The sequence below is a fragment of the Echeneis naucrates genome, chromosome 4 (genome assembly GCF_900963305.1).
Source record: "Echeneis naucrates chromosome 4, fEcheNa1.1, whole genome shotgun sequence".
NCBI lineage: Eukaryota > Metazoa > Chordata > Actinopteri > Carangiformes > Echeneidae > Echeneis > Echeneis naucrates.
Window position 1 is genome coordinate 9112651 of NC_042514.1, and position 15845 is coordinate 9128495.

The 15845-nt window shown below is 44.2% G+C and overlaps 3 protein-coding genes across 4 annotated transcripts; 2 read left to right on the top strand and 1 right to left on the bottom strand.

Annotated features, from left to right (window-relative positions):
* Nucleotides 1–1275: 1275 nt before the first annotated feature.
* echdc2 (enoyl CoA hydratase domain containing 2) lies at nt 1276–6310 on the top strand. 2 transcript variants are annotated; one of them, XM_029499991.1, is made up of 11 exons: nt 1278–1613; nt 1923–1990; nt 2074–2161; nt 2258–2344; nt 2446–2538; nt 3892–3948; nt 4048–4110; nt 4223–4347; nt 5319–5369; nt 5448–5495; nt 5981–6309. In XM_029499991.1, the coding sequence occupies exons 1-11, from the start codon at nt 1403–1405 to the stop codon at nt 6056–6058; spliced, it is 969 nt and encodes a 322-aa protein (XP_029355851.1). In that variant the 5' UTR covers nt 1278–1402; the 3' UTR covers nt 6059–6309. The 2 variants fall into 2 exon arrangements, with proteins under 2 accessions (XP_029355852.1, XP_029355851.1); XM_029499992.1 differs by lacking the exons at nt 3892–3948; nt 4048–4110 and having other exon boundaries at nt 1276–1613; nt 5981–6310.
* An 11-nt stretch (nt 6311–6321) lies between these two features.
* On the bottom strand, nt 6322–13456 carry zyg11 (zyg-11 family member, cell cycle regulator). Its single transcript, XM_029499989.1, has 18 exons — nt 13042–13456; nt 12758–12923; nt 12314–12525; nt 11901–12218; nt 11663–11776; nt 11447–11563; nt 11224–11364; nt 10768–10944; nt 10268–10332; nt 10016–10115; nt 9869–9919; nt 9612–9773; nt 9390–9437; nt 9091–9288; nt 8955–9007; nt 8767–8864; nt 8455–8655; nt 6322–8374 (listed from the first exon to the last, which is right to left on the bottom strand). The coding sequence occupies exons 1-17, from the start codon at nt 13069–13071 to the stop codon at nt 8465–8467; spliced, it is 2241 nt and encodes a 746-aa protein (XP_029355849.1). The 5' UTR covers nt 13072–13456; the 3' UTR covers nt 6322–8374; nt 8455–8464.
* Nucleotides 13457–13531: 75 nt separating this feature from the next.
* On the top strand, nt 13532–15220 carry coa7 (cytochrome c oxidase assembly factor 7). The gene is made up of 3 exons (XM_029500719.1): nt 13532–13918; nt 14042–14182; nt 14533–15220. The coding sequence occupies exons 1-3, from the start codon at nt 13813–13815 to the stop codon at nt 14976–14978; spliced, it is 693 nt and encodes a 230-aa protein (XP_029356579.1). The 5' UTR covers nt 13532–13812; the 3' UTR covers nt 14979–15220.
* Nucleotides 15221–15845: the final 625 nt, after the last annotated feature.

The following is a 15845-nucleotide window of genomic DNA, read 5'->3' on the forward strand; positions in this document are numbered from 1 at the left end:
GTCAGTGGGTGTTATCCTTCAGTATGTGGGTGTCTGTGGGTGTCAGTGGGTGTCAGTGGGTGTCATCCTTCAGTCTGTGGGTGTCAGTGGGTGTCAGTGGGTGTCAGTGGGTGTCATCCTTCAGTCTGTGAGTGTCCGTGGGTGTCATCCTTCAGTCTGTGGGTGTCAGTGGGTGTCAGTGGGTGTCAGTGGGTGTCATCCTTCAGTCTGTGAGTGTCCGTGGGTGTCATCCTTCAGTCTGTGGGTGTCAGTGGGTGCCATCCTTCAGTATGTGGGTGTCAGTGGGTGTCATCATTCAGTCTGTGGGTGTCAGTGGGTGTCATTCTTCAGTATGTGGGTGTCAGTGGGTGTCTGTGGGTGTCAGTGGGTGCCATCCTTCAGTCTGTGGATGTCAGTGGGTGTCAGTGGGTGCCTTCCTTCAGTCTGTGGATGTCAGTGGGTGTCAGTGGGTGCCATCCTTCAGTATGTGGGTGTCATCCTTCAGTCTGTGGGTGTCAGTGGGTGCCATCCTTCAGTCTGTGGATGTCAGTGGGTGTCAGTGGGTGCCATCCTTCAGTATGTGGGTGTCATCCTTCAGTCTATGGGTGTCAGTGGGTGTCATCCTTCAGTCTGTGAGTGTCAGTGGGTGTCATCCTTCAGTCTGTGAGTGTCAGTGGGTGCCATCCTTCAGTATGTGGGTGTCAGTGGGTGTCATCCTTCAGTCTGTGAGTGTCAGTGGGTGCCATCCTTCAGTATGTGGGTGTCAGTGGGTGTCATCCTTCAGTCTGTGGGTGTCAGTGGGTGCCATCCTTCAGTATGTGGGTGTCAGTGGGTGTCATCCTTCAGTCTGTGGGTGTCAGTGGGTGTCATCCTTCAGTCTGTGGGTGTCATCCTTCAGTCTGTGGGTGTCTGTGGGTGTCAGTGGGTGCCATCCTTCAGTCTGTGGGTGTCAGTGGGTGCCATCCTTCAGTATGTGGGTGTCAGTGGGTGTCATCCTTCAGTATGTGGGTGTCTGTGGGTGTCAGTGGGTGCCATCCTTCAGTCTGTGGGTGTCAGTGGGTGCCATCCTTCAGTATGTGGGTGTCAGTGGGTGTCATCCTTCAGTCTGTGGGTGTCAGTGGGTGCCATCCTTCAGTATGTGGGTGTCAGTGGGTGTCATCCTTCAGTCTGTGGGTGTCAGTGGGTGCCATCCTTCAGTCTGTGGGTGTCTGTGGGTGTCAGTGGGTGCCATCCTTCAGTCTGTGGGTGTCAGTGGGTGCACCTGTCTCTGTGTATGAAGCTCTCAGGTGCTGTTTCTGCGGGTTGACAGTCGGATCAGGATCAGCCAAGTCCCGCCTCTCACAGGAAGAAACATGCTCCAGACTTCCTGAAAGTTCGCAGGTCTTCCTGTTTCTGGAAACTAATCGGAACAAAAGCAGACAGCATGACATCGCTCATCAGCCGACTGTCCGGGCCGAGCTGCTCATCGTGGCGGGGCCTGGGAGCCGTCCTGCTCCTCCGGGACGGAGCGCGGACCGCGGCCGGCACTGGTCGCCTTTCACCGGGCTGCGGTGGCGCACACAGCCGGGGGCAGCACACGGAGACGGGGGACCCTGTGGAGGTGGATTTAAAGCGGTTAGAGGGAGGAGACGAAGGTAACGACGTTATTTTGACTTCCAGTTCACACACACACAGTCATTCATCAATCTTACTGTCCTCCATAAAACAGAACCGGAGTCTGCTGCGATTTTCTGTGTTGTTGCAGAAAAAACAGGTTGTATCTCCACAGGTGGGGGCATTTTTGGAAGGAAGTTGGTCTGTGAGGTACAAATCAGCTCTGGGATCTGTTTTACTAACAACTGTGGCAACTGAAGGAAACATGAAGTGCTGAAATCAATAATAAAAGCAATCAGCTGATCAGATCCATGGAAATGAATCTCTCTCTCTCTTTCTTTCTTTCACAGGGATTGTGGAGGTGCTGATGTGCAGACACAAGGCAAGAAACGCCCTGGGCCATGTGTTTGTTTCACAGGTGAACAGACCTCTACAACACACACACACACACACACACACACACACACACAGCATGACTGACAGACCGCTCTGTGAGTGCAGATGAGGGAGCTGGTGTCCACTCTGTCCCATGACTCAGCAGTGCGTGTGGTTGTCTTCAGGAGTTTGGTACCAAAGGTTTTCTGTGCAGGTTAGTGTCCTCTTAGAGATGTCTCCAAGCTGGCTGGCATCTGCCATCCAAACCTGAGCAAATGTTGTGTAAGGGGGTGTGTGTGTGTGTGTGCAGGTGCAGACCTGAAGGAGAGAGCTCTGATGAACAACACTGAGTCGGATCTGTTTGTTCACGGCCTTCGCTCCCTCATGACTCAGATAGGTGAGGGATTGAACAGATGGATGGTTGAATGGTTTTTCTAACCTTTGTTGCCACCCTGAATGTGTGTGTGTGTGCGCTCTTTGCCGTAACACCCATCGTAGCATCGCTGCCCGTGCCAACCATCGCAGCTGTGGAAGGTGTTGCCCTGGGAGGTGGACTGGAGCTAGCTTTGGCCTGCGACCTCCGCACTGCAGGTGAGTGACAGTCCATCACCTGCAAGGGCAGAACTAGATTAGTCTGCCCATTAATGCCACATTCTGGTGACATTAATGAGGTTGGAGAGGCGACGTCAAGTTCACGTCACAGCTGTCATAGCTCTAATCATATAATATCAGCAGTCCGATCCAAACAGGACATTGGAGCAGATAGCAACGTCCACTCAGACTGACAACTATCAGTGTGAGTGAAGACAGTCTGTGTCCCTCCGAGGGGGTGTAAGATTGATAAACAAGCTAAGAAATTAAGAAGACAGATTTCTGTGAGAAAAATGTTGCTTGTCTCTATCTTAACTTTTTTCCCAACGATGATAGATGTGTGTGACCTGTAATGAAGGCTCATGAGTCAGTGTTAAATAGTTTTAAAGGGTCTAGTTATCAGGCTGGTGTTTTGTATATATTATTTGTATGTTCCGAGAGAAACATCGGCAGAAATGTGCATGCTGTGAGAGAGCAGTTTGTTTCTCCAGCTGTCAATCGGTCCATTTGCAGCAAATTAATCGGCATCATAGCTGAATAATTTTTTTTTATCGTTTTTAAAAGTGCGTGACATTGTAAAATTTTTCGTTTTTCAAATGGGAGAACTTTTTTTTCTTTCATATTAGTAAAAACTCTTTCAGAAACCTTTGGAATTAACAGACAAAACAAGATGTTTGAAGATGATGCCTTACTGATGAATTAAACTATTGTATTATAACATTTGCATTTTTATCAACAAAATAATTTGTTATTAATTAAAAAAAACTTGCTTTGTATGTTTTGGCTTGTGGAACATTGGTTCAGTATCTCTCAGACTTCTTGGTTGTCAAAGAGACAAATTTCAGAGGAGACTAATTAAAGAGTTTCTATTTTCGTGTTACAGCTCAAAGATTTCTGTGTTTTTTTTTTTGTGGACCGAGGAAACATTTACCATTAACAGGAAATGATCTTTCATTATAAAATCATATTAAAAGGGGTTAATGACTTGAAAACCATTTAAACGCTCAGCGGTCAGACTAAAAACAGGTCTGATGCAGTTTCTGAGAAGTTGACATTTGAAAACGTGTGTTTTTCACCCACCATTAACCATTACTGATGAGCTCAGGGACTAATAATAGCTGGTGAGGCCAGACACAACTACACAGCTGCTCGTGAACCTGAGTCTGAACGTGATTGGTTATATTGGTCCTGGCAGTTTGGTGATTGGCTGAGGGCTGATGAGGTAGGTGAGCAGGTGTTTGCGTGTATTGCGTTGACAGAGGCATCAGTCAGACTTTATGCCCTCCATAGCTTAATGGCACTCAACAGCTCAGACCTTCAACTGTCCTCTGTGCATGTGTGTGTATATTGCAGCGTATTCGGCACAGATGGGTCTGATTGAGACCACGCGGGGGCTGCTACCAGGGGCGGGTAAGATGAACAAAGGTCACAAAAATGACCTTGGACTGCGCTGAATGTCTTAGTTAAAAGTCAAAGCCGCTGTTGACCTTGAAGTGGTTTGTCCTGCAGGGGGCAGTCAGCGGCTGCCAAGGACGGTCGGCATGACTTTGGCCAAAGAGCTCATCTTCACAGGTGGAGTTACAGAAACGCTGACATGTTGCTAAAGGCACAAGATGCGTGTCGTTCAGCAAAGGTTTCACATATCACATTCTCTCTCTCTCTCTGTCTGTCTGTCTGTTATCAGGTAAGCGTGTGGGAGGACAGAGAGCTCTGGAGATGGGGCTTGTAAACATAGCTGTAGAGCAGAACCAGACAGGAGACGCTGCCTACAGAGAGGCGCTCAGTCTGGCCAGAGAGATATTGCCCCAGGTTAGAAAACAATCACACACGTTTTCACTCTGCTACTGCTCAGATAATGATAAATCCATCCTCCTTCCTCATCGCCCTCCTCCTCCTCCAGGCGGCAACTAGCTCCTATATCTGTCTCCTCTTCCTCTGCTTCTTGCCTGCCTTTTTTCATTCTGTCTCCTGCTCTTCTTGGTGTTTTTTTTTTTTTCGCCCCGACTTTCTCCCTATCACACCCTCTTTTTCCTCTCTCTAGGCATCTGTCGTTCCATATTTCTTTCACTCCAGTTGAGACGCTTATAGTGTGGCAGGGCCAGAGTGGCAGTCAAGTGGAGAAATAGACCACAAATAGCTCAGCGCACACACAGGAACATGCACATGTTGGTGTGGTTTGAATGACTGACAAAAGTTAACACTGAATGAAAATGAGAAAGGATGTAGGAGATGATGAGCCACGTGTGCTCTGAATTTTAGGGATGGGGAAGTGCATTCAATGCACACTTTGCAGTTGATATTTCTAGACGCCTTGTTTTTCTGTCAACTTAGCTACAGAATAAAACTAAATTGTGATTTTTTTTTTTTTTTTTTTTTTTTTTTTTTCCATTAGTAAATGAGGTCCAACAACAGACTTTATCAGTGCTCACTTGGCAAAAGATGACTCATACATGCAAATACTTCACATTGCAATGTATACATAATTAATGTAAGCTCTGTCAGGGTCGCCATCAGGTCGCCTTTTTCAGTTAGATTGCATCGTTTGTGTTGGTGACATTCAAAACTGCGTCTTCAGTCTGCTCAGTGCATACAGTATGTATTGGGCTTATATTAGTTGGTTCTGAATTTACAGTCTAAAGTGGCTGTTTGTGCTGCGTTAGGGAAAAGGCTGTTATATAATGTCTTATTCTGGTTGTTCCTCAACATTTTTACATTTTCTGAGCAGGGTCTCAGGTCAAAGTCATCATCCTTCAACCTTGTGTTTCATTTCTTTTGCGAAGGCTCCTATTGCTGTGCGGATGGCAAAAGAGGCAATGAACAGAGGAGTCGAGGTACACAGTGAATCATACATCATGATTTCCCATTATCGTCCATCAATGACTGTGGTGACTAAAATCAATCTCTTCTAGGTTGACATCAGTTCAGCAATGGCTATAGAGAGGATGTGCTATGCTCGGGTAAGACGTCCAGTGTTTAAGCCGAATTCAAAAACACCCCTCTGCCGTGGCTCCCTGTGGCTTTGAGAAAATAACATGAATCAATAATAGCTATTTAATTTATATACATTTTATTCTATTTAGTTATTCTTTCAAAGTAATAGCTATGATTCTAGAGATTTAGGTGATCTTGCAACATCGAAATAAACAATAAAAAAAATAAAAAATTTTGTTGATTGAAATATGCGTCCCACGTTTGCATCACCTGTTGCCGACAGGCTGGTGGTTTTTGAGCTCTCGACCCCCGGTGAGCTAAAGTAGGTTTTGTGGCTCCAGATGGCTTTTATTTGGTGGGAACAATACCTAAATGGCTCTTAATGTTGAAGGTTGCCGACTCCTGGTATAGGCGAAGTTTATCAGTAGTTTCTGTCTAAACCCTCTGAGGCTGTCTGCAGTCATATAATCTGCCCACTGTTGACTTCCTGTAACCCTTGCCCTCCTTTCAGGTCATCCCCACCCGGGACAGGCAGGAGGGCATGACTGCCTTCATAGAGAAGAGACCTCCACGCTACATTGGGGAATAGACTGAGTAAATTAATTTCTCTCTTGCACTGATGCACATCGCTCTATAATCTTATGCCTAAAAGACAATTAATATTACTTTATTCCCAGTGTCAAGGCAATGTCGGCACGATTATTAAGGTCAACTAGAGTAGTGATGTTTATGATCAGACTGATCAGACAAATGTAAGAGGGAAGGCCGTGTACACTTTTAGTCAGACATTTGATAATATTGGGAAGTAACTGAATGAATAAAAAAAACAAAAAAAAAAAAACAAGTGTCATCTCCAGTTTATGGGAATGTACATTCTTTATTTTTCCAAACTTGAAAATGTGACTCTCAGCAGCAACATGGCACAGTCGTAGCAGACATACAGTATCTTGACATTTTGCATTTTCCATCTGAATGAAATTGTTAAGAATCATACTGGCTTTCGTCCAAAGAGATCCTTTGGGCCTCAACCAAACAATCCAATATGTCAGCTGGTGCAATAGAAAACAACAAAAACAAGTTGCGTCATCTCTTTGTTCTGATGGGATCAGCCTTGGACATGTGCATTATTTGCACGCTCATAATCAAGTATTTTACATAAAAAAAATGAGGCCAGAATTCACTGAGAAGATGAGCTAATGTGTCTTTTGCTAACAGCTAATTTCAAGTACCATTTTAGTCCAACATATTAGATTTATTTCCTTTAACAGACATAATTTGTTTAGAAGTCTTGGGTACCTCTCATCATTATTACTTCTGCTGAGGCCAAAACCCACACGGTGTCAAGCCACGACATAACCAAGTGCTGTCATGGTTGTGTTGTGGGTTGGACAGAAGTTTGCAACATTACTTTTGATTGCATAGAGAATGGCGATGGGGGCTTAATGACAGCTGCAGGGGGGAGAACATGGACATCAGTTTCAGCTGTTACAGGTAACACGGTGGCTTCTCTGAACAACAGAAGTTTTCCCGGGAAAATGGCACCTTAGTGGTTTCAGATAAACATGCTCTTGAATATTTCCAACAACTCGCTGGGTAAACAGTGCTTAGGCTCCCCCCCATTGTTCTAGAAGTATTTCTCAATCAGATAAACTGAAAAAGATAAACACATAATGGAACATACAATAGAATAATTTCCATGCAACCAGTTCAACCAGTCCTAACAATTACTGTTTCTCTTACATTTTCTATTATGTACAAATTAGATACACTCTTTACGATGCAGATACTTGTACAGAAGTACATACTCGCATGCTCACAGCCAAATGCTGGCTCACTCTTTAAGACACCTGGACAAGTTGGGAAGTGCAACTAACATACCAGTATACACAAGTTTCTCAAAGAAGAAACGGCTGTGACCTAATCAACTATTGTACATCCAACATAACTATACTGACCACATTGTTATTGCCATTTGTTTCCAGAAAGGACATTTGCACTCAACCAGACTTAACTGACTGCATTAGATCAACTAAATGTGACCCCCACTCTGCATTTCCTGATTTACAGCCCTGCTTATTTGCCACTGACACAGCTTAATGACTTAGGACTGTCAAAGCATTTAGAGAAGAGATAATATTAGAGCTTCTTAGAGAAAGAGGTACAGCTTCTCTATAATCGAAATTCTCATCTGTAACATGTGGAGTATTTCAACCACGGAAGACACCCTCTGCAAGTGTCCTGTCACATCAAATCAAAGGCGTTAGCTGATAAAAGACTAAATGGAGAGGAGAGAAATAATAGAATTGCAGAGCCAGAGGTGTGAATTTCAGTTACCAGAATACCACTATTAAACAAACAAGCAGGCATACCAAAAATGAACAAGCATTCAGACGGAATCCAGCATGCTTTAGCTCACAGCAGCATCATGCGTATATTAAATGAGCAGATCAACCAATTCAAGCAACCAGAGGCCTCAGTTACATACCTCAGGCTGGAGAGTGAAAGTCTTACAAACTCAGATTTGTGTGTGTGCACTGATATTTTGGTCGGGGAATCATCACAATGCCAAAGTCATACAAATAGGAGAGCATGAAAAACAAACTTCATGTTGAGATTTGAGTTGAACTGGCCAACAGCTTTTTGTAATTAAATCTTTTTAGCACACAGAAATATTCCTGTTTAGAAACAAACACAAAGAAAATAAATAAAGGTTAGTGAGTGTGCAAAGAATTGCGTAGTCTCTGTCCTAATGTAGACCCCTTTATGCAGACTTTCTGAGAATTCTTGATAAAGTGTGTTTGTGCGTGAGATATGCATACTATAGACACGCACACACACATAAGAAATCCCCAATAGGAGAGCGACTCGTTTAACTGTCCTCTTCTTGGTCAGGAAGCCTTATTTTCTGAAAGAAAAAAAAGGAAAGTATGAAAAATCTCGAAATGTTAGACTGTGATGCAAAAACGGCCTGTAGTGTGCCTTTACCCCAGTGAGATTATTGTGGTGGGGGTCGGCGACTTGTGTGTGTCTGTGCAGGCTGTCCGGTGCGGGCTCTGTGACGCTGCAGGCTCTCCAGAATGCTTTCAGCCAGCAGTTTCACATCTCTGTGGGTCTGTGGGTGAGTATGAACGCGCTCAAGCTGCTGCAGGCCTCCCTCCTCCAACAGCATGCTGCAGTAGCGAGCAGCTGCAGGAGGGTTAAAAATAACAGATCTGTAAGTGGTTTGGGTAGGTGGGTCTGCAACTGTGATTGCATAACAATCTCGGGTTATGCAGAAGCATTTCTCTTGTGTCTCACCGTTCTTACTGCAGACATGTTGCATGGCCCATGCTGCCCACAGCTGAACCCCAGGGGTGTGGAAGCACTCCAGTAGAGGAAAGAAGGGGTTAAATGACCTACAGGGTGAGAGAATATAATATGCTATTCTGACAACTTGGCTGCACATAGGATTGATTCAGGTCCAACTCATTCTAGTCGCTTCTCACCTGTAAGCAACCATTTCACACTCTGGTGGGGGCCACTTCATAATGACAGCATGCTAAAGAAACACAAACGTATGAGACTTAAACTATCTTTTCATGTTATGAGTACTGTACTGTAATGAATGAAGCTCATTCCTACCAGTTGCTCCAACAGCAAGGATCGAAGGTCAGGGCTGAGCGTCCAGGCCTCTTCTCCTCGTGATGTCAGATGTGCAAGTATACCGGCAGCAAAGTAGCTGACTTCCACCTCTGAGCTGTGCAGCAACGTGCTAATGTGGTCCAGGAATCCCTGCACCATCAGCTCTCCATGCAGCTCTCCGACCTCTGCTATATTATTCTAGACAATGAAAGGTAGATGGGAAGTAATTTTGCCTTAATATTGCACATTTATTCAATATTCAGATTCTCTTAAAGGTAATTGCAGGGCAGTGAACTCACAAGCAGACCAAGAACCTTCTGCTGAATAGAAGACTCATTGGGGAAGGACTGCAGAGAAAAGGAGTAGGTAAGAGGGTGGGCGTGTTGTGGAGTATAAAAACAACACAGCAGTGAGTCAACCTGCCCCAAAGTATTACATACTTAGAGCAGACAGTAACAGAAGCAAGTCATCACACTCAAACACATGTTCAAAGCTGTTTTGTTTATTTCATTTCTGCTTACCTCTAGAACTTTAATAAACAGGTCTAGCCCCTGGTTCTCAATAAAATGGCGGCAGGTTGTTGGAGATTCATCAGTAAGGTTCCAGAGTGCACTCAGTGTGAATTTGAGAGTGGCGTCCACCACACCCTGGGTCGCCTTCTGGCGCACAATATGTAGCAGTTGCTGTAGGGTAACAAGAATACATATTTCCAATGAAAATAGACCTTTTGGTAAATAAGTAACAGTGGCAGAGAAAATGCCTGAGACAAGATTTATACCTTCACTATGAACAGTTCTGCTCCCAGCTGAGCTGTTTGTTCTGTGGATAACTTGAAAATGAAATATTAAAAAGGTTAAGTCCAAAAAATGTACAATTAATTCACAAACAATGACACATATATTTTTATTATAAGGCAAGACTGAACCTTTGCAGCCAGTATAGAAATGATAGCCACAGCCATCCTCTGCATGTTCTGGTCTTCATGGTTGCACAGCCACTGCATCACTAGTTTGGCAGCTTCAAACCTTGAAAATCGAAAGTCAGACCAAATCACATCAACTGTGAGCTTGCCACTCCTTTCACATTATGACCAGTAAGTCAAGTTTGGGTTTTATTTCCCAACTTTATTTCCATTGGCACTGATTTACTGTTATAACATTTTGTGAAATGTGCACACCTGTTGAATGGAACCTCCTGCAAAATGCGGTCACTGCACAGGGAAAGCAGGCAGTTCTTCTGCAGCTTTAGACAGAAGAGGCAAAGTGCATATTAGCTCAGTATATTAAAAAAATGTTCAAATCTAAGTAGGTGCTCAATGCAGATTCACTATTAAAAGTGAAGAGAGGAGAAGAGCTTGTTATTCTTGTTACTCTTGTCATGTGACATCAGACAATGTTCCAAAGATGTCTGCACAGCAAGAGAGAAAAAAAAAAAGTCCACTTGTCTGTTGTTGATGAGAACCATTTTGGTGATCTGTCATGGAAAACGTTCTGATATTTGAATATTTCACCTGTGGGATTAATTATACTATAGAAAGTCCCTTTTTCTCCATCTGATGGTAAAATAAATCAGGTAAGAGGGGGCCTGCCAAATGTAGTTGTCATTTTGACAAAGACTGTAACTCATGCAGCATGAATGACATATACAACCAAAACAGAAGTGCATGAGTGAAACTACCTGTTGGTGGTTGGGGAAAGTCCTCATAGCCTCCAGTAGGAGCTGAGTGACAGTGCTCAACAGTCGAACAGGCATCCCTGCTGCCAAGTCCTGCTTTGTCAGGTTGAACACACAGGCACTTGCTGCCAGCTGGACATTCAGAGTAGCAGGATGATTCTTCATGCCCAAAACCACCAGCTAAACAAACAAACAAAAAAAACAACAACAAACAAAAGAAGAAAAAAATATTTTATTGTGATATTGTATTAAGCAGGAACTTGAAGTGTATATACATGGAATGGGGTTGGAAGGGTTTGACAAAATATTATAGAAGAAATGAGGCTCTCTCACTTATCAGATAAAAACGGTAAACTGCATTATGATTTTTATATCATAAGCAGGATAAGTCTTTATACACTGTTAAGACACGTAGGAAGGAAATAGATTTCACTTTGCAGTATGATAATGTTGGTTCACCTTAAGAATGTCAGGTCGTGGTTTCTCCATGACATGGGTCAGACTGAACAGATGAAACAGAGCTTCTCTCACAAAACCTTCCCTCTCACTGTAGCGACGTAATGCCTCACAGATCTGTGTCTCATTGGCTTCTCCTGTTACCTGTCCATATGTAACACAATTTAGCAAATGTGAATTTCCAAACACAGTATCTTAATACGTCTGTACATTTTTTTTTAAATACCTTTAGATTTCCTTCCCCAGAAAGGAAGTCAGAAAAACCAGCCTCTGTGGCCAAAAGTCCCACAAAAGTCATCCCTGGTCTCTCCTTCACGAATGCTTTAACAGCTGCATCTGTAACCTACAACATTCACCAACGTAAAGAATGACAACCTGCCTGTATGTTGTTTTTACAATCTAATTGAAATCCTCTTAAATTCAAACTCACACATGCACTCACCTGTTTCCTCCCTGACACATCAAGGGAAACAAGAGCAGGTAGGATTCCTGGCTGTCCAAGCAGCTGACGAGCTACATCAGAGGTAAATTGCTTATCATCACTGATGTCCAGGTGCTAAAAACAAACAAACATGGCTTGTGAAATCTGACATAATGGCCTTCTTGAGGCATAATAACCAAATAGAACCAATTGAACAATTGGCACACAGCACCAAACTCAGCTCCACTCTCCCACTAACCTGCAATACATCCAGCTGGCGTATGACTCCTAGCAGCTGAGCAGTGCTCATCTCAAGCCTCTTCAGCTGATGCAGTGTTAGTGAGCGCAGCCGCTCCTTCAGGCCCAGCAGTGGACTGAGGTTGGTGACTGAAGTGTTGGAAAGATCGAGGCTCTCCAGTCGTGGCAGGGAACACACATCAACCAGCCCAGAGTCATAGAAGTCTACATTAGCTAGAGATAGTGAACGAAGGCCCTGAAGAGAGCTGAAACGATACCGAATCGGTTCCTCCAAAGAGGACATGGTGAGACCCGTTAAGCCAAGGCGCTGGAGAGACTCCTGCAGGGTGTTGTAGAAAACCAAACAACAGACCTTTGTTTTAATATAGCAAGAAGAAAGTTTGCCCGCCTAACACAATTTAACACTCAATTTACCTGGCAGTATTTATTGGTGGCCAGTCCCTGCAAAATATCATGAATAGTGAGGTCTGCATTGACCCTGGCAGCATCCAGCTCCAACAGTCTGTGAGGACACAGGGCTTTCTGAAAGGCCTCTGCAGAGATGCGAGCAGTACGGATGCAGGCTCTTCTCAGCCGCAGGTATTCACAGTTCCGAAATACACCCACCGTGCTATCGTTCAGCAGACCTGCAGCATAATGACGTTTTGAAAAAGTCGGGTCCATGCAGGGTCCTTGAACTTTTGCACAATAATTACCAGGGTAGGATTTCTGTTTGGGTGACCACATACTTTCACACATTTTTCCTTCCCTTAAAATGTAACACTGACACTCACTCAGTACAGTGCAACAAGAATGCAAAAACTACACCATACATCAGCTCGTCAGTTCATGTGTGTGTTGAAGTGGGCCCAGGTTTACCTTCAGTGGCCATCTTGGCCAGCAGCTGATCTGCCAGCTCCTGCGGGAAGAGTACAGCCTCTCTGAAGCACAGGGAGCCGTCGGGGCGTTTCACACAGAAATACTCCAGATTCTGGCTCACATAGGTCAGACACAGGTCTGTCAGAGGCGCTGGAGAGGCTTCATCCTGAAAAGACAGACACGACGTTTGCTCATGTAAATCGACGTGCACTTTGCAGTAGTAATTTGAGCATGTGAAACGACACCACGTCACATATTTCACCTGAGGCAACACCAAAACTTACCGTATTGAGGAAACTACAGGCCATGGTCATAGCTATAAAAAAAGAAACTGTGGTTTTAGCTTATATAACCCAGAGTGTTGTGTGTTTCCACAGCAGAAAACCGACCGCCTGAGTAGGTGGGGGGCCGTCGAGCTGCTTCAGTTTGAGGTGTTCACCTGTCGGTGTGGGGTCCGGCGTTATGCTAATCTGTCACCGAGCAGCGTTAGCAGCTAGCTAGCTCACTTGTTGTCGCCTCCGTTGAGAAAGATCGCTCTCCGAACAAACACGTCGACAGCGGTCTGCGAAAGCGGAACTCATGTTTTAAAGATATCTGCTAATCGGTGTGACAGCAAAAGTTTCGAGTCGAGGGCCATTGGAGATATAGTTTTCATGGCGGGCTGCTGGGTGTATTTTTGACTAGACGAGACGAACCGTAAACAAAGGTCACCGCACTGGAAGTACATGAGCGAGGGGGGCTGGACTACGGAAGCCTGTCAGGGCGATTTATGAAACCAGGAAGACACATGAGCGTACTCTTCTCTGGTGTTTCCCGAGAGTAATCCATTAGGACCTGTAGAAATTTTTATTCAGCTCGTTGTTATTTCGTTTGTTACGTTTGGGAAAGTCGTCCCTGACGCTCTACCATCGTAATTTGAAAGAGGCGCTTGTGTAACATCGTTTTATCTACTCGCTCATCAAGGTCACAAGTAGCAGTGGGTGTTGTGGCTAAATGCTAAATCATCAACACAGGCGATTCATTTAAAGCTAAAACTGAGAAGTGCGAGCTGAAATATGGCTGGACTTGTAAACTTTAAAGATGAGAAAGAAGTGAAGCAGTTTTTGGACAATCTGGGAGTGGAATACAGCTTCCAGTGCTACAAAGAGAAGGACCCTGAAGGTAACACAACCTGTGGTGTTCACTGACCAGTGGTGCTGAAGCTCAAACAGCACAAACTAACGTGGTGGATTTGCCTTAGTTGTTTTCCATGTTATGTTGACATCACGTCTTTTTTCCCCTTAGGATGCCAAAGACTCGCAGAATACTTGGAAGGAGTGAAGAAAAACTATGAGAATGCAGCGCAGGTCCTCAAACATAACTGTGAGACAAATAGACATTCAGAGAGCTGCTACAAACTGGGAGCTTACCATGTCACAGGAAAAGGTACATCTGTGTGTTAACTTACTGGTTCCCTTATTTACTCTCTCTGGTTTTTGGGAAATTTTGTTGCTGTTTAAAAGCTAATATATTAAATAATTTCACAAAACCATCAAAGGTTAAAGTAGCACAAAATGTTGATGTGATACATGAGAGAGAAGTCCAAAGTATTGGCATTTTGCTTGTTTGTCTGGCAAATATTATATTATGTGTTTTATATATATATATATATATGTTTGCTGTTTTTTTTATAGTTGCACTAAAAGTATGACTTACAGTGAGATATTTTCTGCCTAAGATGAATAAACATCTTTTCATCAACAACACTATAAATGTATCCTAAATCTCTCCACCAGGTGGAATGACAGAGTGTCTGAAAACAGCCTACGCTTGCTTTGTGCGCTCCTGCAATGCTGGAGGAAAGAAGTCTGTAGATGCCTGCCATAATGTGGGCTTGCTAGCCCATGATGGTAGAGCTATGGAAGGAGGACCAGACCTTAAGGCAGCTCGGCAGTACTATGAGAAAGCCTGTGCTGGTGGCTTTGCTCCGTCATGCTTTAACCTCAGTGCTTTATTCATTGAGGGCAATTCCACGGGGCTGGCGCCAGACATGACTCTAGCTTTGAAATATGCCAACAGGGCTTGTGAACTGGGACACGTGTGGGGCTGTGCCAATGCGAGTCGCATGTACAAACTGGGGGATGGTACTGATAAGGATGAGAAGAAGGCAGAGGAGCTGAAGAATCGAGCGAGGGAGCTGCACGGTTTAGAGAAGGAAAGGCAACTGAAATTTGGAGAGTGAATGTGACACTTGATCATATCACCATATCATTGTTTTGCTTTGGAGGCAAAACCTGGTCTGGGGGTTCAAAGGTTGGAGGAGTTCTTTTGTTAGTTTTAAAGTAATGGTCGGATGGATGTCTGCAAACCTAATTTATAGTCCGTCGACAGTGCCATCCAGAGAGCTGTGAAAACTTGACTTTGTATTGGTAAAGGTTAGACAATTTTGTTAAAGAAAATGTAAATGCAATAAAAATTAATGTTGGTGCAGATGCAGCCATGTTATTTATCAAGCTTTTGTCTGTGTCTTTTGATATTATATAGAAATGTTCAGGCGCCCAAGGTCAAAGTATAAAGGGCAGTTTGAAATCTCATCAGATTATCATGTCCATCGCCCTTACTACAATACTATGTATGGTATCATTGTGTGTTGTTGCGTTTTCCAAATAGCTAACGATTTCATCAGTAACTCTTCTGAACTCTGGTGTGTGTTTGTCATTGGCCATGGGAAAGTCTGGTCGGTGGAGACTGCACCTCTTAAAGAACTGAAAATCAGCAGCTTTGTAGAGCTTGATAGTGTCTAAAAGAAGCATTTTTTTACACGACAGTAAAGGAGTTTGGACGGAAAACACGTTGACACAACACTGTATAGTTTCACAGGTTGGACCACAAGAGGGAGTCAGAATCGAGGACATGAACTTTATTCCTGTTTTAAACCCAACAGAGCGCTTTAACCCGGGGTCACTACCCAACACAGGGGGGGTCTGCGTCCAACCCGTCCAGCTCTCTGCCGACCCCGCTTCACAAACCGGTAGACGATAGTCGCACGGACAAAAAGGTAAGTGTGGGTAAAAAAGTTAACCTTGCGGGGGATGATGGGCGGACTGCT